At 39.8% G+C, this 26,132-nt stretch overlaps 1 protein-coding gene across 3 annotated transcripts in view; it reads left to right on the plus strand.

The window, feature by feature from the left end:
* Positions 1 to 26,132, plus strand: part of LOC311232666 (replication factor C subunit 3) — a 158,264-nt gene that overhangs the window by 25,477 nt on the left and 106,655 nt on the right. For 2 of the 3 annotated variants that reach the window (XM_084319532.1, XM_084319533.1), the window contains one exon: positions 262 to 329. The exons of the other annotated variant lie outside the window; for it this stretch is intronic. In XM_084319532.1, coding sequence (XP_084175658.1) covers positions 262 to 329 — 68 coding nt within the window. The remainder of the gene's footprint in view (positions 1 to 261; positions 330 to 26,132) is intronic. 3 annotated transcript variants of the gene reach the window in all.

The raw sequence follows: 26,132 nt of genomic DNA on the forward strand, positions 1-26,132 counted from the left end.
AAGAGCTTATAATAACATTATATTAGTCCTCCTCATACAAGAGGAAAGAGCTTATATTGTCACTGTTTGTCCTCATACAAGGAGGAAAGAGCTAATATCTTAACAGTAATATAAACACAACTACTCCTTTTACAGTTGTCATCTACTCTTCTCAACCTTTCAAGTCCTCAAGATTCAAATCATCTCCCACTGATGAAGTCTTACCCGTTGCCAATCATCTTACGTATTGCTGGAACCTGTGCCTTTTGTGTTCTTCTACAGGCCCCATCGAAGAAGAAAATAGAGATCAACACAATAGCCAGCAACTATCACTTGGAGGTCAACCCGAGGTACGCATGTAGTAAATAAGGACTCTCAAGGTATTTCTGTCTATGTCCGAACTATTAAGACACAGGGTCTTGTAGTTCTTCCCTTTTTTTTTTTTTTTAGATACAGTACTGAATCTTTCCATCCGGACACATGCAATTTGAAATATGAATATTAGGGATGCTCGATATTGGCTTTTTTACCTATACCGATATTGTCCAACTCTTAATTTCCGATACCGATATCAACCGATACCGATATATGCAGGGTTCCCCCCCCCCAAAAAAACGGAATAATTTCAGGTAATTAACATTATATAATAATAATAATTTAGGACCTGCTCAGAGGTCATCAATCGGCACGCATGCGAGCATGCATGCGATTCGTATCTGCGATTAACCCATCCCGTCGTCCATCCCCCCCAAGGGCAGCCGGGAGCAGACAGGCGTCAACGTGAGCCGCGCCAGGGGACCAATCCAAGTGCTCCTGTCCGTCTTCGTCAAGGACGCCACAGCGTTAGCAATCTATTGTTGTGCATGTTTTTCCATTGGGTTTATCTTATCGGGGGGGGAAACCCTTGCGAGCACGGGGAGAACATCCAAAACTCCACACAGAAAGGCCTGGGAGATACCCCACCTGGGTAACTGGCATCATGGAAACCTGGTCCCCAAGCGGGAATCGAACCCTGGACCTTCTTGCTGTGAGGCGACAGTGTTAACCACTACACCACGTGCCGCTGGAATTAACACAACATTATGCATACTTTTGACAATAAATAAAATCAGAATTTGTTCTTACTTGCTTGCCTGGGTAAATAAAGGTTATAGAAATGTAAAAAAAAATATATATATATATATATATATATATATATATATATTTTTTTTTGAAAACCGATACCGATATTTTCCGATATCAAATTTGAATGCCAATATCGGTAGGCCGATGATATCGCACATCCCTAATGAATATAGAATATCGGGCCTATAAATCGGGCCAAATCTCCTCTTTCCAATGGCAGAGTTAAAGGGGAACTATCTTATAAATGGCCTTTTTGAGTGTTTAGCATTGTTTCCTAGCTATGTGAACTTATATTAATATGATCTATGTCTCTAATTCTCATATTGGCACATTCTTCCAATTCTCCTCTCACAATATTCACCCTCACTGAACTGAGTCATCTGAAAATGTGATGATTTGTGATGTCAGAGAGACACCGCTGCATGATAATGTGGCTGTGTGGCACCAGGTACATGATGATCTGCACACAGTGGTTGGAGCCCAGCCTCAAAACGGCTCGAGATCTTGAGGTAGAAAAATGCTGTTTTTGAGGACTTGATTAGAAATACAAAACAATGAATAAAAATAAAATAAAAAATTACAGAGGTGTTCCATAGACTCACAGGAATTGTGTAAAAGTGCCCAAATAGTGAAAGAAATAGTAAAATAGTTCCCCTTTAAATCTGGATTTAGTACCACCAGGCGCCCGTTACAGGGCAGCAAAGACCGTGACTGAAATCTACTGTAAGTACAGTTAGTATTGTATAATGTCCATAGCTCTGCCATTTTTCACCAGATTGTGACGCAAATATTTTTTGTAGAACTTCACAGAAAGCAATATACGTTGTATTTTATGGCAATAACGTTCAGGTTTATTCGACCGTGAGATATAATCACAAAAAAGGGCCTTGTAGTTCTTCCATGTTTGCACAGGGTATCTGCGGGGTATTAACACATCCAGTGCCGTTCACGAGAGGTCGCTGTGGGCCGTGTGTGCCAGCGCTTTAATGAATTGGGGACTTCCGGTTTAGCACTAGTATGTAACGGTCGCATTGGTTATAGCTCTCGCCCGTTTATTTTAAATGTTTGCTTCAAAAACCACTTTTTACAACACCAATGTGTTTAAACCTCGACGTATATATAAACTAGGTCTTCAACTAACTATATCGACTGAAAGAATCAAGATGGGACCAAAGAAAGATACACGCGCAACAGCCAAACTAGCTACAGAGGATTTGCCTGTGGATACGGGCTCTGTTCGGGATTTGGCTGGAGAGATCGAAAGAAAAACAGCTGAAATTGCCACTTCTTCCAGCGTCCCCGCCACCGCATCCGATATAGAGTCTCTTGCTAAACTAATAAAGATCTTAACCGATAAGGCTGATACTAAGGCTTCCGGTCAGCTATAGAATGGAGTAAGTCGCATGTGACACAGCTGCTCACCCGTTATTTTTTTTTCCGTTTTAAAAACATATTTATAGACCACCAATGCGTTTAAAACTTGACGCATATATCAACTGAGATTATCAACTAACTATATTGACTGAAAGAATCGAGATGCCTCCAAAGAAAAATCAAAGATCTCAAAACCAAGCGCAGAGGACTCGCCTACGGCCACAGGATACATGAGACAAATAGCGGAGAATATAGACGTGATAGCGGCCGCCTCAAGTTCAACCCCTACAAATACCTCCGCGGACACCGAATATATCATCCGGGAAATGAGAAAAATGGAGAAGATAATGGAGACAATGGAGAAGACAATAACCCAAAAAGTAGATGCTATCAAAGAATCTATCGAAGGCAAAATAGAAGCGCTAAGAGTGGACGCCGAAGCACATATTAAGCGCACCGTGGCACTGGAAACAGGCCTGGAAGACCACCAACAAAATTTCGTTCGGATCTACAAAGACGTAGATGATATCAACGTTAATCTAACTGCTGAGATGAAGGGAAACTACAAAGAACTCAAGACGGAGCTCAACGATATAACGGTTGAGCTTAAGCGAATCAATGAAGAACAGAAAGCCAAAATATTCGAGATGGAATATCAAAGTCGCAAGCTGAATATTCGTATAGTCGGTCTGGATGAGTCGGTGAGCTGCGCACACCCTGAAGAGTTTGCGACAGAATTACAGAAAATCCTGGGACCAGCGATCCTTCCTAAAGTACCCGAGGTGGAGCAGTGCTACAGATTGGGGACCCGATCCAGTGCAGGGTTTCCGTTAGAAAAAATTGTTGCCGGTCTCCGTGACCTGCAAGATTTCAATCTACCGGACAAATGAGATTAATTCCGGTCATAGTTTATTGAGCTTTAAAACAATTGATAGGCAGGCTATATAAAGAATGTCATCCTCAAGGCATGTAGATTTATAATATTATTACTTACAACTAGGCTACTTTTGCGTATACAGTCATTAATTAATATATTCCAAATAAAATAAGTCCCTCGATACTCCGTGCTGCTGCTGACTTTATCCGCGTATGTGGGCAGTCGGTCCGACACTAAACAGCAGTCTGTTATAATCACATTTTTATGAGCTAACGAATTCCGTTATATTGGACATTTGTATTAATTATATCAAGCGAAGAACTGAGAAAGCAGAGAGACGGCAACATTATCGTGGTTTGCGTGACGACTCTCCACCTCGCAACGACTTATTTGCAAAGAGTATGGCGCTGCAGAGAAGCTGATTTAGCTGTTATTGGCTCTTTTCTGGGAACCGCACAGCAGCGCCCCCCACCCAACATTGGCTGAAAATGGCTGAATTGGAGTACTGCTGGAATACTGCATTGGGCTGCTTGTGCTATGGCTCTGCAGCTTCACAAAAGTTTGCACACCCAGCACTAAGCTCTCACTCGCTGACAACGTCGTTGTCATTATTAGAAGCAACGAGGAAACAAATGTAATGATCGTTTCGTTCATCGCATAGGCTATTTAATTTTAGCCTATTTTAATACAATTCAAATAATCAAATTGTGCTTAGACTCAGGGAATTATTTTCACCGGACATTAAGACCGGAGAGATGAAATATGTCGGACTTAAACAGATTTTGCCGGTCAAATACCGGTAATTACCGGCTAACGGAAACGAGTCGGTGAGCTGCGCACACCCTGAAGAGTTTGCGACAGAATTACAGAAAATCCTGGGACCAGCGATCCTTCCTAAAGTACCCGAGGTGGAGCAGTGCTACAGATTGGGGACCCGATCCAGTGACAATAACGTTAGACCCAGAGTGATATTGGTTATCCTGCGCCAAGTCAGAATAAAAGAAATTATTATTCGTGAAACTCGCAGGATGAAAGGCAATCTGAAATACAAGGATATATCAATACACTGTTTTGAAGATTATTGTCGGGAGGTGGTGGTCCTACGAACCAAGTTCAAGACGGTGATGTCTAAATTCTATCTGGAGAAATACAGACCCCTATTAATATACCCTGCAATACTTCGCATCGTCGATAAACAAGGAGCAAGGGTTTTCCTCAACTCGCCTGAAGATGCAGCCAAATACATGGCAGCACAAAACGCAGGATAGTGTATAAATGGCCTTTTAATCTCTGTTATGCATGGACACCATATAGTATAAACTTTAATGAACCAATGATTTGGGACAGAGAGACCTACGAGCTCAGAGTTATTGAATGTTTTCCCCGTTGGGCTTCTATTATTGCGGACATATTGGATTCAAAATTGGAACGATATAGAGAAGATGAACATGGCATTGAAGTGATCCTTATTTTAAGAGTATGGAATTCTAACAACATTCCAGAACATACTGGAACATTCGAACACTGTAAAAACGACATATTGGAATAATCTAGAACATCTAAAACATTCTTTGATATAGGGAACATTCTGGAATAACAGCAATACGTTGGCCAGACATACTACCAGAAGCCCTTCGGGGGAATAACCAACAGCATCTAGCTGCAGAACCACAGAACCATCACAGCAGCGGCCGGCTGGAATAACATTCTTCACAACGGATCATCGCCCACCCCTGGCCAGGGGAAATGCTACAGTTGACATTCTACTTATGGTAGAATTTAGAATGTTAGATCCTATGGTATACATAGGAATGTTAAGGATAATTGGATCATTCTGGGATATCCGGTGGTTTAAGGGAGGGAGTCATACGCGAAGGTTGTGTTCATGGAACACAATCCTGTACGACTCTCGGTGGGAGGGGAGGGAAGGGGATTTTTATTTGTATATATGTATGTTTTTAAGCTCGGCTCTCAACGGGACCTCACTAGTTGGATGTATATCTATTGTTGCCTCGCACTCCAGAAGCATTACCAAAAACTACACTACAACATGTATAGATTATGGCTAGTTTGAATATAATGATCTGGAACACTGGGGGAATAAATAACCAACTCAAACGCAAAAGCGTGCTCAGCCTCACACTGATGAAAAAAGAACAGGTGGACGTTGCTCTGCTAAGCGAAACGCACATTCTAGAGAAAGACATAGATAAGTTAGCGGACAACACATATCATAATATTAGTCACTCTTCTATTGGTACGAGAACTCGGGGTGTAGCCATAGTAGTTAAACGTAAGTTGAATATTGAATTAAAGGGAGTATGGTCTGATGTAGATGGTCGGATAACTATAGCTAAGATTGCACACAAGAACAGGAAAATAGCGTTGGTAGCGGTATACGCCCCAAATTTGTACGAAGTGGGTTTCTTCACTACACTAACCAATGCAATGTTAGACCTTCCCGATTACTCATTTATAATAGGTGCGGATTTTAATGCCATTTGGAATCCAAGGATGGACAAATCTTACCTCGCCTTTTCCAGCGAACAAAAGAATTCATCTAATGCATTAAAGGATTGGTCGAAGATTACAGGTGTAAATGACTTATGGCGATCACTTAATCCCACGACCCGAAAGTACTCTTGTCGATCTGCAAGACATAACACATTATCCAGAATAGATTATGTCTTTGCATCCCGAGACTATTTGATAACTATGAAGTGGAAATGATACCCAATGCAATCAGATCACTGTTATTTACTCCTAAAAGGAACATTTGGTATACTATCTTCCCGAGCCCCAAGATGGCGATTTAACTCGATGCTGCTTAATAACAAGGAATTCATTACACAACTCAAAGAAGCTCTTATAGTATTCCTACGGGAGAATGCAAACTCGGTGCAAGATCCCAGAATAATATGGATGTCGGTAAAGGGAATTGTAACTGAGGGGTTACAAAACCCTGACTGTATTAAAGATTGTGATAGATTAAACCACTACTACATATTATTATTATTATTACTTGCCAGACAGTACAGTTAATTATGGCAGACACTCAGAATAGACGGCACGGTGACAAGGAGATATCATTTACAGTATTTATTATTATGCAGAAGATACAACTGTCAATTACTGGGTCGCTCTTTTATGGCGAATGATATTAGAAAGTCAGAGAGTAGCAAAGTCAGTGAGAATGAATAATTCCTAGTCTAGGTATACTAGACCAGACGCCGCCTGGCGTGGGATGGCAATATAGGGGGGCAAAACGAGGGTACAGCTGGAGACTGGTGATATCCTCCCAGAGTTGTAAGCTCCAGAGGAAGGAAGAATGTACGGATACTCAGGCTGTTCACATGAAGAAAAAGGGGTTCTCATACGGATCCAGTCTTTATAATCCAAGTGCTCGGCAGCAAGGTAATAGCTGTAATCCAATGCCCGATAGCAATGATGATAGCCAGCCAGCTTCGTCCCCGAAGCTAGCCCGATGTAGAATCTTCAGGGTAGTTAAATCCAAACGACGAGGGTATTAACGATGCTCTTCTCCACGGTACTACGTTTCCACAATCACTATAATCCAACCAATAATGGTTCTACAATATCGCCGCGGTAGGTTCCAATGCGCACATGTCCAATAGTTCTGCTACTAGGCCCACCTCGTGTGCTGGCACTAATTACTTTAAGTCCACACACACTTGCTAAGGTTCACGCTAGTTACTAAACGAACGAACTGCTTGTTAATGCTGCACACCGAACGAACTGCTGTAATACGATTCACACTAAATGACTACTCTTTACTTCACATTAAGTTAGGTCGAACTTGACTGCTATACGCTAGGTTCAACTACTGCTGTTGCATTACTCCGGACGAACTTCACGTTACTGCATTAGGTTGCTAGACGAACTTCTTACTTCACACGAACGCCGAACTGCTACTGTTTGCGCCTTCCACAATATATATACTTAGAGGGCTTTCTAGTGCGCAGCCGAAGCTCTTGTCTGGAATCAATGCGCTGGCCCCAGGCATGTCCCAACTTGTCCATACTCGTCTTTGAATTTGTCTGAGGGGCGCGACCGTCTGGCGCCGCCAACGTCAAGGGCATTATCCAATGAGGAAAGCGAATAATTCTATGATTCAAACAGAGGCTTAAAGGGATATAGCTTATATATATAAATAATATACAAGTTATATAAAACAATAAAACGTAGATTCTCAGTGATAATCTGGCCCTTCACAACAGGAATGATCAAAGATTTCACTGATAGCTTTTCCTCAAATGCGCAAGAATCAATGCATAAAATTGGCTGAGCTGGAAACGCTTTACTCAACATTATTTAATTCTTTAAAATACAACAACTCAACTCGACTAGAAAATCAAGTTAAGGTACTAAAAAAAGAGATCAATGCCATATACAGACAACAATCGGAAATACAAATACGTAGCACAAGACAACAGCAGTACTCCCAAGGTTCTAAACCTAGTCACCTATTAGCCATGCGATTAAGAATTAATGCAAAATTTGCAGATATAACTACCATTAGAGCACAACAAGTACCGTACTTTTCGGACTATAAGCCGCGGCTTTTTTCCCCGTTTTTCGACCCTGCGGCTTATATAACGGTGCGGCTTATATGTGGACAAAACCCGAAAATCGAAATATTGCTTTTTTTACTGCATTGAAATGTTATTTATCTGTTCCCTTATTTGCTAAACTTAATACAACTTGTAAATGAGTTAATGTTATTTGTCCGACAGTATTGTGTCCCAATGGGAGTCATTCTCTGTAGAGGTGGGAACTTAAAGCTCAATATAAGAACGGCTATGCACCACCACTCACAGAATCGAGAAAGAGCAATCAATCTGTCAATCCTTTCCATGTCCGGGTACTGTATGTCAAATGTCGGTCGCGTGAATATTAAAGGCAACCAACTTGTGTTCAGCTTTTCGTTCAGCGTTCATGTGGTGGAAGAGTTTAGTACAGTCACACAACAGAACACCGCTGTAACAGTCACACAACAGAACACCGCTGGTTCGACCAGCGCTTCTGCCGCGCCGCAAGGGCGTGTGCTAGTGGATTGATTGGCCGTGTGGCCAATCAGAGAAACGCTGAACGAAAAACTGAACACAAGTTGGTTGCCTTTAATATTCACGCGTCCGGGCCGGGTGAGGTTTCTCACTCACTCACTCACTCACTCACTCACTCACTCACTCACTCACTCACTCACTCACTCACTCACTCACTCACTCACTCACTCACTCACTCACTCACTCACTCACTCACTCACTCACTCACTCACTCACTCACTCACTCACTCACTCACTCACACACTCACACACTCACACACACATTATACTGGTATAGGTTATTAATTATTATGTATTAAAAGACTAGTTTTTATGATTGAAATGTCCAGCTTTGATTTCAGACACAAATATTGGGGCTCCCCCCAACCCCCACAATGAGTTGGAATGGAGTAGTCCGGATAAAACTATGGCAAGCATATCTATAACCTATGGAGTGCTACAGTAGTTCATGGTTAGGATGATATTTTTTTTTATGGTCACCGTAATCTCCCGGGCTCTCACCACATTTCTTCTTTTTTTTTTTCTTTTCTTTTAATTTAATTTGTATCACTTTATCTGATATGGGCTATACAGTTTCATGATATGCTTTAGTCACGTGATTTATGGTTTAAATACTCTTAACTCCTTCAGATATCAAACAATGGATTCAAAATCATGATTATAGATCAGTGGTACAACTATCTTTGTCTTATTATTATTATTATTATTATTATTATTATTATTATTTATTTTTTATTTTTTATTATTATTATTATTATTATTTATTACACCGTATTCATGCAATTCAGACAAACAAACAGACCAATGTAACTCCAATTTGAATATATACACAAACAAATATGATTCATTCCCATAGTTTATTATTATTATTATTATTATTATTATTTTTCTCCTGATTGCAATTTTTCCTTTAAATCCATAAGGGCCACAATATGTGGACAAAAATAATGGTAGTAATAGGTGGGGGGGATTAAACGGAAGAAAATGGTCATACTATTTTTGGTCAAATTATCGGATGCGAGTAGCCTATATTATCTTTAAATATCTGATTGAAATTACTATTATTATTATTATTATTTTTCTCCTGATTGCAATTTTTCCTTTAAATCCATAAGGGCCACAATATGTGGACAAAAATAATGGTAGTAATAGGTGGGGGGGATTAAACGGAAGAAAATGGTCATACTATTTTTGGTCAAATTATCGGATGCGAGTAGCCTATATTATCTTTAAATATCTGATTGAAATTACACCTACAGACAAGGAGTGAAGCTCCAGTACTGTTGGGTTTTGTAACTATTTACTACCAATTGATACGGCGGTGTGGGGATGGGGGGGGTGTGCGGAGAGGGGCCGATTTTATCACTCGATAGATTGGCCTTTTACTCTCCCGCGGCGGGACTCCTCTCAGCTTCACTGGAACGATGTTAATCATTTTAGCCCATCCATTAGGGATGGGCCGTATGTGTTTTATGTGTAACCCGTCTGTACAAGACGGCAGGGTTATTTTGTTTTATGTACTTCACCCCCTCCCCCCTCCGTTCACCTCCTCCTTATTCCAGCCATTTAGAGACCTGCCCACATTAGCCTCAATAGAAGCGTCAAAAAAAATATTGCATTACCAACAACCATACAACAACATGTATAGATTATGGCTAGTTTGAACATAATGATATGGAACACTGGTGGAATAAATAAACAACACAAACGAAAAAGCGTGCTCACACTGATGAAAAAAGAACAGGTGGACATAGCTCTGCTAAGCGAAACGCACATTTTAGAGAAAGACATAGATATGTTAGCGGACAACACATATCATAACATCAGTCACTCTTCCTTTGGAACGAGAACTCGGGGAGTAGCCATAGTCGTTAGACGGAAGTTGAATATTGAATTGAAGGGAGTATGGTCTGATGCAGATGGTCGGATAACTATAGCTAAGATTTTACATAAGAACAGAAAAATAGCGTTGGTAGCGGTATACGCCCCAAATTTATACGAAGTTAGTTTCTTCACTACACTTACCAGAGCAATGTTAGACCTTCCCGAATACTCATTTATAATCGGTGCGGATTTTAATGCCATTTGGAACCCAAGGATGGACAAATCAAACCCCTCCTTTTCCAATGAACAAAAAAATGCATCTAATGCATTAAAGGATTGGTCGAAGATTACAGGTGTAAATGACTTATGGCGTTCACTCAACCCCATGACCCGGAAGTACTCTTGTCGATCTGCGAGACATAATACATTATCCAGAATAGATTACGTTTTCACAACCCCGAGACTATTTGATAACTACGATGTGGAAATGATACCCAATGCATTGTCTGATCACTGTTATTTACTCTTAAAAGGAACATTTGGTATACTATCATCCCGAGCCCCAAGATGGCGATTTAACACGATGCTGCTTAATAACAAGGAATTCATTACACAAATCAAAGAAGCTCTTACGGTATTCCTACGGATAAATGTGAATTCGGTGCAGGACCCCAGAATATTATGGATGTCGACAAAGGGAATGATCAAGGATTTCACTGATAGCTTTTCCTCCCAAATACGCAAGAATCGATGCTCAAAACTGGCTGAACTGGAAACACTTTACTCAACGTTATTTAATTCTTTGCAATACAACAACTCGGTTCAACTGGAAAATCAAGTCAATATACTAAAAAAAGAGATTAACGCCATATACAGACAACAATCTGAATTGCAAATACGTAGCACAAGACAACAGCAGTACTCCCAAGGTTCCAAACCAAGTCACCTATTAGCTATGCGACTAAGAGTCAACGCAAAATTTGCAGATATAACTACCATTAGAGCACAACAAGGACTTGTTACAGAACCCAAAGAAATAAACACGACATTCAAAGAATTCTACTCCAACTTATACAAATCAGAAACGACCTTCGATCAAAACAAGATGGACACATATCTTAATCAAATTAACCTCCCTAAACTTTCAGAGGATGACGCTAAACAGTTAGAAACACCGATCACACTAGATGAACTTAGGGAGGCCATATCTGAAATGAAAAGTGGAAGGGCCCCTGGAAGAGACGGTATCCCACCAGAAATGTACCTCTCTTGTTGGGACATAATTGGACCCTTATTACTAAATATGATTTTATACTCAGTCAAGGAGGGGAACTTCCATAAGAATGACAATATTGCACTCATAACAGTCCTCCTCAAAAAAGACAAAGACCCCACCGAGTGCGGTAGTTACAGACCTTTAAGCCTCCTCGGAACCGATATCAAACTGTACTCTAAGGTATTAGCCATCAGACTACAAAAGCATATGACGTCTTTAATTCATCCGGACCAAACAGGCTTCATAAGAGGCCGCCTGATCACTGATAACATAAGACGATTACTACACGTACTAGATGCTAACAAGGAAGACAACACACCTAAGGCGATGCTGTCCCTGGATGCAATGAAAGCTTTTGACAGGTTGGAATGGTCGTATCTATGGTCAGTGTTAGAAAGGATGGGGTTAGGAAAAGGATTCATTGATATGATTAAAGTATTATACAAAGACCCATCGGCCATGATTACAACAGGTACAATCACCTCCGAAATCTTTCCAGTATCACGGTCTTCCAGACAGGGTTGCCCCCTTAGTCCCGGACTATTCGATCTATCATTAGAGCCTTTAGCACAATATATAAGACAATCCCAATCCATAGAACCAATCGTAATCAAGGGCACACAACACAAAATTAGTTTATATGCGGACGACGTAATACTGTTCATGCAAAACCCAGGCCTGTACAGTGCGAGATATATCTCGCACGTGCTACAGCAACAGCGGTCTGTGCGATGAATGGATTTACTTCACTAGCACTGGTGCGATAGGGATTCGGTTCATATAGATACTCTTATTTTGAAAATCCTGTAGCGGGTCTCATTTCTGCCCACGCGCAGCTCCAGCTATAATAACTAGGCTCGACAGCTAGCAACATTCAGGTGCATATGATACTCTTATTTTGAAAAAACTCCGTGACAACTCGACGAGTCATATCCGCCCTATCCGTGCTTGCAAGCAGAGCAGCGTGTTGGTGCGCACTGCTGCTGCGTAACACAGCAGTGCGCCTACACGTCCCGAAATAAGTCCGTGGTGTTTTTTTTTTCTCGCAACGGGTCAAATGCATCTACATGCTTTGCACCGTCGCCATTCCTTTATGCGCACATCGCCCGAAATTAACGTTTATGTACCATTACAATCACTACAACGTTAGCAAGCTAACAAGCTAATCCTGATCACAGGCAGAGCCAGCAGACACAGTGTGGAAAGGGAAATGGGGGGGCACTCTCTCCCCTTCCCTGTGTGTGTGTGTGTGTGCGTGCGTGCGTTTGGAAAGACGATGAAGTCACTAGTCAGGACTCAGGACAGGAGTATATTATAGTAAACTGAGGATGGACAGATAATGTTGATATTCAAATATAAAAAATTTCGAGAGGAGTGGAAGTTTGAAGACAGACTAGACTACAATATGATGCAGGGGTGGTGAGTTGAAACAGTGTGTGTGAATGAATGAATGTAAACTTTATTTAACAGATTGCAGAATGGGTACAGTACAGTACGGCTCAATACACACAATTGTTAAGGGGATGCAGACCAGAGAAAGACGTTTGTCTTGTTTACATCAGGGTCCCCCATTGTGTGTGTGTGTCCCAACCGACCCCACTTCTATGTTTCAATAAATTATTTGCATTTAAAACTATTAACGCTGACTCATTCCTTCAGTCCACTCAAAATTATGCTAATATTCCTTATGTTGTTTATGATATTAATTGAAAATAGCATATGAGAGTATTACTATTATAGTAATAATAACACATGGCGATATACTAAATGACAGCCAAACATGGCACTGCAACTAAATAACACAAATACAATAGGCACATTTGTGACTGTTACAAATATAACATGTTTTATACTTGTGCTACAAGATTTTGGCCTGTGCTACAAAACTATCAACCTCTGTAGCACCAGTGCTATGTGCAAAAAAAGTTAACGTACAGCCCTGCAAAACCCCAACACCGCATTGCCTCATATTCTCAAGTTGATTGAGGACTTTGGAGATTTATCGGGATTTAGGATAAATTGGCCGAAGTCGGCCTTCCTCCCACTTAACGCCCCTGCAAAAAGAAATATAACCCTCCCAGAAGAGATACCGATGGTAAAACACTTTAGATGTTTGGGAGTTGAAATATTCCCTACCATAAGCCAAACGGTGAAGCACAATTACATAAAAATCCAAAACAAAATCAAATACGACCTTGTCAGGTGGTCAAAACTTAAAAACTCAGTACAAGCACGAATATCAATAATTAAGATGGACGTCCTACCTAGAATCAACTTCTTCAGCTCAATGCTACCGTTACCCCCTCCAAAGGGTTACTGGAAAGAATTACACTCCTCCACATACAAATTTATTTGGAATAACAAACCACCACGTATAAAAAGATCCACCGCACAGAGAAACAAAGCAGACGGTGGTATGGCATTTCCAGATTTCCACCACTATTTTAAGGCATACACTTTAAGACCACTGACAACATGGTTTGATCCCCAAGCATCAGTATCCTGGAGAAATTTAGAAGAAAATATAGTAGCTCCACATAGGCTGAAGGACATAGTGTACACCAAATTATCAATTAAGCAATGCGAACGGAAATTTGGCCCCATAATCACTCATGCAATCCGGATATGGCGTGAAACACAAAAAAAAGACTCTATCCCACATACATGGCATAATCATACTCCCTTATTCAATAACAATGCACTCTTGATTGGAAAACAACCTATAAGATTCCCTAGATGGGGAAAAGCAAGGCATACACACATTAGGAGACGTTTTCAACAAACAGGGTTTTTGTAGTTTTGATGAGATATGCAAAAAATTTAATCTCACCAAGTCCTCATATTATTTTTACGCACAGTTATTGGCATGTTTGAAGGCTCACGGTGTTCCATTAAGGATACCAATTGTACACCACAGATACCACAAATTATTCTATGAAAGAGAGACATCGAGAGGTTTTGTTTCAGATTTTTATCATCAATTACTAACGGCCTCGTATGAAACCCTACATCTAGACTCAGTCTGGAGGAGGGATATACCAGACCTGGAGATAGACTTTGACTGGCAAGAAGCCTGGGCAAATGTACGCCTTGCATCAAGGAACCCGGACCATCAACAAATCAATCTTAACTATATTCACAGGACATACTTAACTCCTATAAGACTGAACAAAATGGGTCTTAAACAAGACTCCAAATGCTCCTTATGTACAAATGGGGATGAAGGGACATTTATGCACATGTACTGGGACTGCCCACCAGTTAAGATATTTTGGAAAGAAGTGACCCAGCAATTGTCAAATCTCTTAACTCTGGATATACCTGTACACCCCTCTGTATTACTGCTGAATGATGTCTTTGAGCATGCAGTACCTCCACAGCTAAAGAGATTGGTTTTATCCGGTATCACAGTGGCTAAAAAGCTGATAGCATCACGATGGTTTCAACCGGAAAAAATGTGCCGTAAGGTCTGGATTCTTACATATCTCGATGTGATTTATCAAGAAATATCAACAGCTAGAATTTTGGGTCTCAATGAATCCAAAATGGCAATGTGGTTAGAAGTGGTGGAGAGAATAAAAGCCAGCATATAATGGTAGTGTCTGGTTAGGAACAAATTATAATGGTTGGATTATCCAATGGGGGGTCCGGGAGAGGGGGGTACGAGCTGGAGCATATGTGTATTTGTATATCCTATTGTGTGTTGTCATGTTTGTTTATGTGTTTGTTTAAAAAATAATAAAAAAATAAAATACAAAAAAAAATTAGTTTATATGCGGACGGCGTAATACTGTTCATGCAAAACCCCAACACAGCATTGCCTCATCTTCTCAAGCTGATTGAGGACTTTGGAGATCTATCGGGATTTAGGATAAATTGGCCGAAGTCGGCCTTCCTCCCACTTAACGCCCCTGCAAAAAGAAATATAACCCTCCCAAAAGAGATACAGATGGTAAAACAATTTAGATGTTTGGGAGTTGAGATATTCCCCACCATAAGCCAAACGGTGAAGCACAATTACATAAAAATCCAAAACAAAATCAAATACGACCTTGTCAGGTGGTCGAAACTTAAAAACTCAGTACAGGCACGTATATCAATAATCAAGATGGACGTCCTACCTAGAATCAACTTCTTCAGCTCAATGCTACCGTTACCCCCTCCAAAGGGTTACTGGAAAGAAATACACTCCTCCACATACAAATTTATTTGGAATAACAAACCACCACGTATAAAAAGATCCACCGCACAGAGAAACAAAGCAGACGGAGGTATGGCATTTCCAGATTTCTACCACTACTTTAAGGCGTACACTTTAAGACCACTAACAACATGGTTTGATCCCCAAGCATTAGTATCCTGGAGAAATTTAGAATAAAATATAGTAGCTCCACATAAGCTGAAGGGCATAGTATACACCAAATTACCAATTAAGCAATGCGAACGGAAATTTGGCCCCATAATCACTCATGCGATCCGGATATGGCGCGAAACACACAAAAAATATTCGACCCTACATAAATGGCATAATCATACTCCCTTATTCAATAACAATGCACTCTGGATAGGAAAACAACCTATAAGATTCCCTAGATGGGAAAAGCAAGGCATACACTCATTAGGAGACGTCTTCAATAAACAGGGTTTTTGTAGTTTCAATGAAATACGCAAAAAATGTAATCTCACCAAGTCCACATATTACTTTTACGCACAGTTATTGGCATGTTTGAAGGCTCACGGTGTTCCATTAAATATACCAATTGTACACCACAGATACCACAAATTCTTCTATGAAAGAGAGACATCAAGAGGTTTTGTTTCAGATTTTTATGATCAATTACTAACGTCCTCATATGAAACCCTCCACCTAGACTCCGTCTGGAGGAGGGATATACCAGACCTGGAAAGTGATTTTGATTGGCAAGAAGCCTGGGCAAATATTCGATTCACATCAAGGAACCCGGACCATCAACAAATCAATCTTAACTATATTCACAGGACATACTTGACTCCTATAAGACTGAAAAAAATGGGTCTTATACAAGACTCCAAATGCTCCTTATGTACAAATGGGGACGAGGGGACATTTATGCACATGTACTGGGACTGCCCACCAGTTAAGATATTCTGGAAAGAGGTGACCCAGCAACTATCAAATCTCTTAACTTGGAATATACCTGTACACCCCTCTGTACTACTGCTGAATGATGTTTTTGAGTGTGCAGTACATCCACAGCTAAAGAGATTGGTTTTATCGGGTATCACAGTGGCTAAAAAGCTGATAGCATCACGATGGTTCCAACCGGAAAAATTTTGCCGAAAGGTCTGGATTATTACATATCTCGATGTGATCTATCAAGAAATATCTACAGCAAGAATCTCAATGAATCCAAAATGACATTGTGGTTAGAAGTGGTGGAGAAAATAAAAGCTAGCATATAATGGTAATGTCTGGTTAGGAGCGAGGGAAAATGGATGGATTATCCAATGGGGGGTCCGGAAGGGGGGGGTACGAGCTGGAGCATATGTGTGTAGGTTTTTAGATAACAGGTATTAAGGGTATATCCTATATAAGACAATTAACTAAAATGTGATCTCATTGGATGTGCACTGACAACTAATGCTTGTATATCTTATCGTGTGTTGTCATGTTTGTTTATGTGTGTAACTGCCCCCCGGCTTGGTGTTGAAATAAAGATGCGGTTATGTTTCGTACAGATGCTTTTATTTATTTTCTCTTTTTTCTCTTGCATTTCAGCTTAGCAGTACTGTAGCTTTTCTTTGGTAGTTGTGTCGTTGCACCGTGTTTGTACAGGTAGTGACGGTTGCATCATTTGCTCCGTTTGCACCCCGTTTGCACCGTGAAAACTGCATAGGACAGTCAAACACAAACATACAATTAGTTATATATTTCACATTTCAATATTGTTCACATGTTGTTCATTATTATACCAAAGTGTTCAAACAAACAATTGCATTCAAAGATATTTAAAAGGTGAACTCGTCTTCCATAACAAAAGGCACTCAGGGAAAAACAATGATATATAATAACGTTACTTGTCCGGCAGCAGGTGCCTTTGATTAGAATCTACTTCGTGAGTGCACCACTTTATATGTTTATAAATGTTTGGCGGTTACACACATAAATATACAACAACATATCTTCAACAACAGTAATAATAATAAATTTGAGTGTTCGACATACCTTATTCCGCTTTACCAAGGGTAGTTAATTTAACTGGAGTAAGGTCCTTCTATCATACATATTCGCTGCCTGTTCCGTCGTTATCTCTGAGTTACTTCCGCCTTGGTCACACAGGAAGCTGTGACTTTATACTAAAGGAAGACGAGCTCTGCCCCCATGTGGACACTAAATGAAAGTGCACAAGTGGCTCCGAAATATTATTTTCTTAAATAGATAAATAGAGGGCTCAGTATTCTGAGCCAATACAGAGAAATTGATCATCTAGACCAACGCAAATCAAAGCTTACTGACAGTAAAGATGATAGGCATCTTTACCCTTGGCGGTCAGTTACAATGTGTTTGTTCAAAAAATAATAAAAAAATAAAATACAAAAGGCTGATACTAAGGCTGACGCTATCAAAGAATCTATCTAATCCAAAATCGAGGATTTAAAAGTAGCGGCTGCAGTACAAACCGAACGCATTAATGTAGCTGAGGCCACCTTGGTTGAACATACACTGAGATTCATTACGGGCGAAGGGGCTTTAAATGACGGCATCGTGGAACTAACGGTGAAGATGGATGACAACAACAAGAAGCTAACAGCTAAGATTCGAAATGGAACGTCATTCCCGAAGATTTAATATCCGTATAGTAGGACTGGGTGAATCAGTTGACTGCACAAACGACTCGTTCGCGACAGTGTTGGCTCAAATCCTAGGATCAGATATCCTCTCCACAACACCAATAGTGAATCGGCGCTACAGAATTGGCATCAGAGACTACAACAACAACAAAGCTAGAGTGATTATTGCTAGCCTACGTCAAACTGGAATAAGAGACGCGATTATCCGGGCGTCACGAAGGAAGAGGGGAAATCTGCAATACAACGAGAAACCAGTGTATTTCTACGAAGATTTTTGCCGCAAGGTTGTAGCCCTACGAGCTAGTTACAAGTCAGTGATGACTCGTCTTTTTGAGAAGGGATTCCCACCTACACTAAGCTACCCTGCGAATCTTATCATCATGGATAGAAATGGAATAAGGGTAAAGCTTTCCTCGCCTGAAGAAGCTGAGGAGTACATGAGGGACCCACAACGTGGAGGAGGATAAGTCTTATTCTCTTTTTTATTTTTTGATTACTTCATTATAACTTGGACACCAAAATTGGCACCAAACAAGCTTTGATGACATTGATGTAGAGATAGGTTAATATGTGACGCCAGATACTATATTATTGTAAAGGTTCTCTGTTTGGGCCCGCTAGATTAATGGGTTTTATGCAAGTCATGCTATGTAGTTGACATTTTGGAATACTCTGGACTCTTTCAACGCTCTGTGTCATATCGGAATATTCTGGAATAATATCACCCTATGGCATGCAGAAAGCCCTGGAACATAAACAACAATTTGTGACCATACATAAGAATCACATCTGAAAGAACAACAACCTTTACAACGGAATACTGCCTACCCCTGTTTGGGGGACGAACTGCATACACATATTTAAAACCTTCCTTTTCATCTAGGTGTTTAAGTTTGGCAAAGTTAGATTTAAGATTTAAACAAATGTTCTCTATTTTGAGGTGTCTATAATTTGGTTCTATACACCTTTCTTATTCTTCGATATGTTTTAACTTATACATGTTAGTATAAGGTTTAAGTGAATATACTATGATATTTGAGGCATATTTTTAATTTTATTATTTTAACGGGAGAGTGGCTAAGCCACGGGTGACATTCTATTAAGGTAGAATTAAAAGTTTAAGATCCTATGGCAATTTGCTTAGGAAAGTTAAGGATAAATAGCTCATTCTGGGCTAACTGGTCGTGTAATGGAGGGGGGGATTATATGATTGGGTTTATATGTATGTTTTCAGGCTCGGCTCTCAACAGGACCTCAATAATTTGATATATATCTATTGTGAAGTTTAACTCCAGACAAATTACACACAAGAATACAACAACATGTTTAGATTATGGCTAGTTTGAATATAATGATTTGTAATACTGGGGGACTTAATAAACAACACAAAGGCAAAAGTGTGCTTACACTGATGAAAAACAAACGGGTTGATGTGGCTCTTTTAAAGGATAACTCCAACATTTTGGGAAATTAGCTTATTAACATCTTCCCTGGAGTTAGACAAGAAGATACATAAATTTTTTGTCTCTGTGCGTGCATTTAGCTTTGGGAACAGACGCTCCGTTAGCATAGCTTAGCTTCATCACTGGAAGTGAGGCGGGACAGTACCCTGACGTTCCCTACAGGTTTGTTGATATTCTCATTCCTTCAAAGGATCTGAACCGATTGAAGTTTATGGATACCATGACTTAAAATCCTCTTACCTTGACGATTTAAAGCCTCCCCAATTTAGAAAACAGTAATCCAATGGCTGGTATTGATATACTACTAACTACTGCACGCTAACGGAGCTAACCGGACACTCAAGCAGATAACGAGAGCAATGACTTCCTTTCTGGGGGGTTTCAAAATAAAAGAGCAACGTCTATAGCAGCGGAAAACGTTTATTTTGTACATTATCTAACGTTAACACGAACCTAAACTAACTTTAGGTTAGTTGTAACGTTAGTTTAGGTTCGTGTTAACGTTAGATAATGTACAAAATAAACGTTTTCCGCTGCTATAAACGTCACACTTTTATTTTGAAAACCCCAGAAAGGAAGTCATTATATTTGCTTTACACATCCTGTTCTGCATTAGCTCCGGTTAGCTCCGAGCGTCCAGTAGTTAGTAGTATATTATCAATACCAGCCATTGGATTACTGTTTTCTAAATTGGGGAGGCTTTTAATCGTCAAGGTAAGAGGATTTTAAGTCATGGTATCCATAAACTTCAATCGGTTCAGATCCTTTGAAGGAATGAGAATATCAACAAACCTGTAGGGAACGTCAGGGTACTGTCCCGCCTCACTTCCAGTGATGAAGCTAAGCTATGCTAACGGAGCGTCTGTTCCCAAAGCTAAATGCACGCACAGAGACAAAAAAGGTATGTATCTTCTTGTCTAACTCCAGGGAAGATGTTAAATAAGCTAATTTCCCAAAATGTTGGAGTTATCCTTTAAGCGAAATGCATTTCTTAGTGAAGGATAACGTAATGCTAGCGGACAAAATATATCATAACATTAGCTACTCATCTTTTGGAACGAGATCCCGTGGGGTGGCTATAGTCGCGAAACGGAAGTTGAATATCAAATTGTTGGATGTATGGTCTGATGCGGATGGCCGAGTAACCATAGCTAAAGTAGAATATAGTAATAGGAAAATCGCGTTGGTAACGGCATATGCCCCAAATCTGTACGACGCTAGCTTTTACGCTATACTCACTAGAGCAATGTTGAACCTTCCTGAGTATTCATTTATAATTGGCGCAGATTTTAATGCTAATTGGGATCCCGTGATGGATAAATCTAATCCCACCAATTCCAATGATCAGAAACATGCATCTAATGCACTAAAGCATAGGTGTCAAACACGTCATTTGATGTGGCCCCCCAAGAGCTCTGGTAAACATATATATATATATATATTTTTTTAACATTAATCTTGGGTTGAAAAATAGCGGCGTTAAAATAATTGTGGGTTAATGCGTTAATAAAGCTTTAACTTTGACAGCCTTAGTTATTACACATTCTTACACATACATGTATGTTGAACATCTGAGGTATTGATGAAGTAACAAAGGAAAAAAGCCAAAAGCACTTACTCCTCAGACATTCTTTGACAATTTTACAGCCCAAAATACAAAAAAGATCCAGGCGGAATAGGTAACAAAGGGTTGAAGAAATATTGTCTGAACTGTCAGATGCAAACATTACATTACATTAACATTTATACGGTCTTTGGCCCTTTGAGGGCAACCATAATGCTGATGTGGCCCTCTGTGAAAATGAGTTTGACACCCCTGCACTAAAGGATTGGGCCAAGAATACTGGTGTAAATGACCTATGGCGATTACTCAATCCAATGGCCCGAGAGTACTCGTTTCGCTCTGCAAGACACAAGACATTTTCCAGAATAGATTATGTTTTTGCATCCCCTAAACTATTTGATAGCTATGACGTGGAAATGGTGCCCAATGCACTATCAGATCACAGCTATTTACTCCTGAAAGGTTCATTTGGTATACTGTCATCCCGAGCCCCAAGATGGCGATTTAACTCGATACTGCTGAAAAACAATGAATACATAATACAATTCAAAGTTGAACTTATTAAATTCCTGCGGAGTAATGCGAATTCAGTACAGGATCCCAGAATGTTATGGATGTCTTTAAAGGGTTTTATTAAGGATTACACTACGGTCTTTGCCTCCAACCTACGCAAGAATCGTTGTTCCAAATTGGTAGAGCTGGAAACGCTTTACTCCTCGTTGTTCTCCTCTTTACAACACAACTACTTGGTTCGATTGGAGACTCAAATTAATGTGTTAAAAAAGGAGATTAACTCCATTTTAAGACAACAATCTGAATTTCAAATACGTAGCACAAGACAACATTATTACTTTCATGGTTCTAAACCAAGTCACCTACTAGCTATGAAGATACGCTCCAATGCAAAATTTGCAGATATCCCTACTATTAAGAACCAACAAGGACTTGTTACAGACCCCAAAGAAATTAATGACACCTTCAAAGAGTTTTACTCCAACTTGTACAAATCAGAAATGGTTTTCGATCAAAATAAACTGGATATATATCTTAATCAAATTAATCTACCTAAACTCTCAGAGGAAGACGCTAAACAGCTAGACACACCTATTACACTAGAGAAACTTAGGGAGGCTATATCTGAAATGCAAATTGGTAAGGCTCCTGGAAGGGATGGTATACCTCCAGAACTGTACCTATTAGGGATGCCCCGATCACGTTTTTTGCCACCGATACCGATCACCGATCGTCTTGAGCCATATCGGCCGATACCGATCCGATACCGATCGTTTTTGATTAATAAAAAAAAAAAAAATTATATATATATATATATTTTTTTATAAAATATATATATTATATAATTAGACTTGTAGTTGTATTATCTGCGAGACAACGCCACCACGCAACAAGTCAAAATGCTCGCTATCTCTACTGTCTGTGTGTATACTCTTGCTTTGATCAAATCACATTCGGCTCTGCAGATTTACCCTAGGCTCTGCAGATATACCCTACTCCCTCAGCTATCCCCGTTAGTGACTGCGACGCAAGCCGGGCTTCGAATATGCATCGAATGAGTGTTATAAGACATTGATATCAGGAGCTGTCTGTAGCTACTGCTAGCCGGAAATATAACGTTAAGACAACGCCTCAGTGAACTATTTAGTTGAATGGGACATTTAGTTTTGAACAGTGAGCTAAGCTAACGTGAGCTAACAGAGGTATCATACACTAGTACTAGATAACTAGACTATTGCTGGAGCATTTGTTGATATCAGGAGCTATCAGTAGCTAGCCGGCTAGATACCGTTCAGTTAGACAATGCCTCATCATGTATTAAACTAAAAGTGAATAGTTGACTGGGTCATTTTGTAACGGTAGCTAACGTTAGCTCATGGAGGTCCCGTCCCACTAGACTAGACTAGACCCGTGTTTACATGCGTGCGGGAGGAGCTGGAGGAGGAGCAGACGCGCAGCACTGTGTGCAGCTCCCGGTGTCTGAGACAGAACTCAGCGAGTGAGATCTGTTTTGACGATCGGCGAAAATAAAGCATTATCACCGATCACCGATCGCATATTTATACTGATTATCGGCCGATAACGATCGGTGGCCGATCGATCGGGGCATCCCTAGTACCTATCATGTTGGGATGTAATTGGACCCCTATTACTTGATATGATTTTATACTCGATCAAAGAGGGGAATTTCTATATGAATGACAATATCGCACTCATATCTGTCCTCCTTAAAAAAGACAAAGACCTTACCGATTGTGGTAGTTATAGACCCTTAAGTAGGGATGGGTACCTATTTGAACCGGTACCTGTGAATCGATACCGGTACCCAACGGTACCTTTTTTCGGTACTTTAGTCTCAAGAAATTTTATTTACCTCCAGTCGTGAAAAAAAATCCAAACTTCAAATAACTACAATTTCGACAGTTTTCGGCTTGCCATTGCGCCGACTGCTTTGTTGTTGAATCAAGTCAAATAGGTAAGCATATTGTGCGTGTGAACGTTGACATGAAAAAAATTATTAAAAATCTCTCGAATCTCACTTGATTCGATACTCGGTAGTACCGACGTGTTTCGGTTCGGTACCTCAAAAGTACCGAATTCGGTACCCATCCCTACCCTTAAGCCTCCTCGGAACCGATATTAAGCTGTATGCTAAGGTACTAGCCATCAGACTTCAAAAGCATATGACATATTTAGTTCATCCTGATCAGACTGGATTTATAAAAGGCCGCCTAATAACGGATAATATAAGACGGTTACTACATATGTTAGACGCCAGTAAGGATGCCATTGCACCTACAGCTGTATTATCCTTGGATGCGATGAAAGCCTTTGATGGATTGGAATGGTCTTATTTATGGGCAGTACTCGGAAGGATGGGGTTAGGAAACGGTTACATTAATATGATAAAAGTGTTATACAAAGACCCATCGGCCATGATAATAACAGGTAAATTCATCTCCACACTCTTTCCTGTGTCGCGCTCGTCCAGACAGGGTTGCCCTCTTAGTCCCGGACTATTTGCTCTATCCTTAGAGCCTTTAGCACAGTATATAAGACAATCCCAATCCATAGAGCCAATCTCAATTAAGGGCACACAACATCATATTAGTTTATATGCGGACGACGTAATAGTGTTCATGCAAAACCCTACCACCTCACTGCCTCATCTTCTCAAGTTGATTGATGATTTTGGCAATCTATCGGGATTTAGGATAAACTGGCCAAAATCGGCCTTCCTCCCACTTAATGTATCCGCGAAGGCAACATTCCTTCCAGGAAATATACCAATGGTAGAACATTTTAGATGTCTTGGAGTTGAAATATTCCCTACTATAAGCCAAACGGTGAAATATAATTATACAAGACTTCTAGCTAGGATCACAAATGACTTTGACAGGTGGTCAAAACTTAAAAATAGAAGTGGTGGAGAGAATAAAGGTTAGCATATGAATTGTAATCTCTGGTTGGAAACGAATAATGGATGGTTATCCAAGGGGGGTCCTGAGGGGGGGGAAGAAGAACGAGCAAGAGCATATATATGTACTGTATTGTATAATGGGGATTATGTATATATCTTGTAACCTACATTTATTGATTCAAAACGGGAACCTATATTCCTGTGATTTATTGAAAAAAAAAAAACTGTTTTCGCATAAGTTAGATGGTTTTGTGGAAAAGAATAAACTGCTGAGCGAAAGCCAGTATGGCTTTAGGCAAAACAGATCAACAGCGACTGCCTTAATGAATATTATTGAAGAAATAACAACAGCAACAGATAAAAGGAAATTAACAATAGGGGTGTTTATTGATTTAAAAAAGGCATTTGATACCTTAGATCATAATATTCTAATTTCCAAATTACGTTCATATGGTGTGAGAGGAATGGTTCTTGAATGGTTGAGTAGTTATCTCCACAATAGGCAACAATATGTGCAGTTGGCAGATGTCAAATCTGAGCTCATGAAGATTGAATGTGGGGTACCGCAAGGTTCGGTTTTGGGGCCCAAACTCGTTCTTTTATATATTAATGATATTTGTGATGTTTCAAAACTATTACAGTTTGTCTTGTTTGCTGATGATACAAATTTTTTTTGTTCTGGAAATAATTTAAAGGAACTAGCTGAATATATTGTGTATGAAATGACAAAGCTAAAGAAATGGTTTGATGTAAATAAGCTATCACTGAATCTGAAAAAAACAAAATTTATGATTTTTGGCAATCGAAAACTAGATGAAAATATAGTACTGACCATAGATGGAGCTGATATAGAGAGTTAATGAATTTCGTTTTCTTGGTGTGATTATGGATGATAAATTAACATGGAAATCGCACATAGCACACGTTAAAAAAAAGATGTCCAAGAGTATTTTTGTTATGAATAAAGTAAAGGATGTGTTAGAGTATGAGGCAATGAGAACACTCTACTGCTCACTCATCTCACCTTATATCAGTTATTGTGTTGAAGTGTGGGGGAATACTTATGGGACAAATATAAAACCATTATATATACTACAGAAGAGGGCTGTACGAATCACACATAAAGTGAGTTATCGAGAACACACAAATATATTATTTATTAAATCTAGAATAATTAAACTTGAAGACATGGTTAAGTTTCAAACAATGTTAATTATGTTTAGGGCAAGAAATAATACACTGCCAGAAAAACTACAAAATCTTTTTCATTTAGAAAGTGAGTTTAGTAGGAGAAAATACAAT

The sequence above is a fragment of the Notolepis coatsorum genome, assembly GCF_963971535.1.
Source record: "Notolepis coatsorum genome assembly, chromosome: 7".
NCBI lineage: Eukaryota > Metazoa > Chordata > Actinopteri > Aulopiformes > Paralepididae > Notolepis > Notolepis coatsorum.